Raw genomic sequence first — 2,308 nt, 5'->3', positions numbered from 1 at the left:
CTGCACGCACTCACGGGGGACCGGTTTGTCCCGGGGGCACCGCGGCTGGGGGACATGACGGGGGGCAGTGCCTCGGCAGCACTGGGAACGTGATGCGGCCAGCGTGCCAGCTGGAAGGTCGGACATCTTTCCTCTGGCTTTGTAAAGAAAATAACCAGAGTTATTTTGAGCCAGAAGTTATGTGGCCTCGGTACCATATGAAATGGTTTAAATCATAATAAAAGAAAACATATTGACCTGTTTAAATCCACGTGGCAATCATTTCACATCTGAGCATTTACCAGCGAGAAACTAGTTCTGTTCCCATTCATCGGTAGCAAACCTGGTATCAACAGAGGGCAATGGGAGAAAACTCTGGCACCAGCCTGCTAACAGCACTACTACTATCTCTAAAGCACAGTTTACAAAGCACGTCGACCCATCAAATAGATTTTGAGCTTGAGGCTGACAACAAAACAGGGTGAAAAAGGTTTCTTTCCAAACCCAAGCTTTGTGCCTCAAATGGACTGTCTAGCTCATGCCTGCACCTCAGGAAGGTTGCCAACTTCAACAGCAGGACAAGCAGCCCCACACAATCCCACCCAGGGCAGCTAACGCTGGGCTGTTAGTTTCACAGAGCCAACACACAGCAACCTGCGTAAAGAAATAAGCACCAAAGCAAGACACACTGTCCAGCAAACACAATCTGTAATCTTCTTTTTGCTAGCACATATGTTAAGGAATTCTGTTGCCAGTCAGCTTCCCTTCCCAACTCTGACTGCTGGCAAGCCATAAATTTTAATTCTTTACCAGAAACAGTGACAATGACACTGCTTCCCACACCATCACTCCAGAGGCCTAATGACAACCAAGGGAGCAGGCAGAGCATGGTCTGGCCCAGCCCAGGGCAGGCCCAGGTCCACCCCATCTCAGCCAGCTGCCCCCTACCAGCGCCACAGGCACAACCAAGTGTCACTCGCTTGCTGTCATTCTCCACACATGCAAATTTCAGCCCCATCACTCACAAACACCCCTCCTTTCTCCTTACATTCTCCAGCTTCTTGTCACCCATACACTTACTATTACACTTTCTGCTATTTCCCCTGGAAATCACACTGTTGTCACTGCACCTGACAGTTTTGGACAGTCACAGTCAACAGTGAAGACTCTCCTCCTTTCTTCTTGCTCTTCCTCTGCAACAGAATCTGTGTTCGGGCCATTTTGTCTCCTTGTCCTATAGAGTCTTTCAAAGCTCTGGCCTCTTTCTTGGAAGGGGGATGAAGGATAGATTCAGGAAGATCAAAGGAAAGGGTGAAAACACAATTCTTAAACCTATAAGAAGTTTGTTGTTTGTTTGTTTAAAAAATATATTAAAAGACAACACAAAACCTCAAAATTTTCCTGAAGACTAAACATCCATAGTTTCGCTCAACCATTTCTGCAACTCCCCTGCACACACAGGAGGCCATTAACACCTCTCACATACCAAAACCCAAGCACTCTCCCAGGAAATCATGTTTCAGCATCTCACAGATCAGTACTCTGTCTTCTGGGAAGAGGAACATGACTGGCAGGGTTGGAGCAAACCCCTGTACCTCAGGAGCACCCCATACAAGCCCAGCCTTGGCAGGCTGGGAGCCCTGTTACCGAGCTGCCTGCAGCTTAAAGACCATGTTTCACAGGATGGTGCCTTGATATTTCTGTCTTCTGAGGCCTAGCCCCCATGATGGTGGGGTGGATAAGGCAATCAGCTCAAATTCCTTATCAAATGATCCTTTTAAAGACTCATGCAGCTGTAAGTGGCTACCAGTAAAATTACGGGGCTTGAGAGCTCTTTAGCAGCTTGTCACCGGGGCTTATATCTGTGGGGCCCAGAAATAACAGACAACAAAGCTAAAATGGAAGGTCATATTCCTTAAGCTATCTGCCCTCACCTCAAGATCTGCCAATTATATATATATGTATATATTTTTTAATCTATTTTCATTTCTCTTCTTCAAATGGAAAACATACCAGTTTTTATTTTCTCCATTCTACTTTCTTCTGCACTCCAGCTTCTTAATACCATCATTCATATTCCCCTTAAGATTGACTAGAGCAATTTTGGCAGGAGCATTTTTCTTTCTCATGGCCTCGACCACATTATCCCTACCACCGCCCTTCCCTAACACAGATCTTGCGCACAATTACACCCATACAGCTAATACCCCTCCACCCAAACCATTAATTATCCCTGCTTTCAACCCCCTTCAGAAGCTTTCTCTTGGCCTGCATAAAACATACTCCATGTTAAAATGCCTTAAACCCTACCTTCCTTCTACTTTAAAAA

General features: G+C 46.0%; 1 protein-coding gene across 1 annotated transcript in view; it reads right to left on the bottom strand.

Moving 5' to 3' along the window:
- FGF2 (fibroblast growth factor 2 (basic)) overlaps window positions 1-997 on the bottom strand; it is a 30,131-nt gene extending 29,134 nt beyond the window's left edge. Inside the window, exon 1 of the mRNA XM_010008972.1 lies at window positions 928-997. Coding sequence (XP_010007274.1) covers window positions 928-997 — 70 coding nt within the window. The remainder of the gene's footprint in view (window positions 1-927) is intronic.
- Between the last annotated feature and the right edge of the window lie 1,311 nt (window positions 998-2,308).

Source organism: Chaetura pelagica, unplaced genomic scaffold (assembly GCF_000747805.2).
Source record: "Chaetura pelagica isolate M959 unplaced genomic scaffold, ChaPel_1.0 scaffold221, whole genome shotgun sequence".
Lineage (NCBI taxonomy): Eukaryota > Metazoa > Chordata > Aves > Apodiformes > Apodidae > Chaetura > Chaetura pelagica.
The sequence above is the reverse complement of the archived record's forward strand: the minus strand, read 5'-3'. Positions and strand labels throughout refer to the sequence as shown.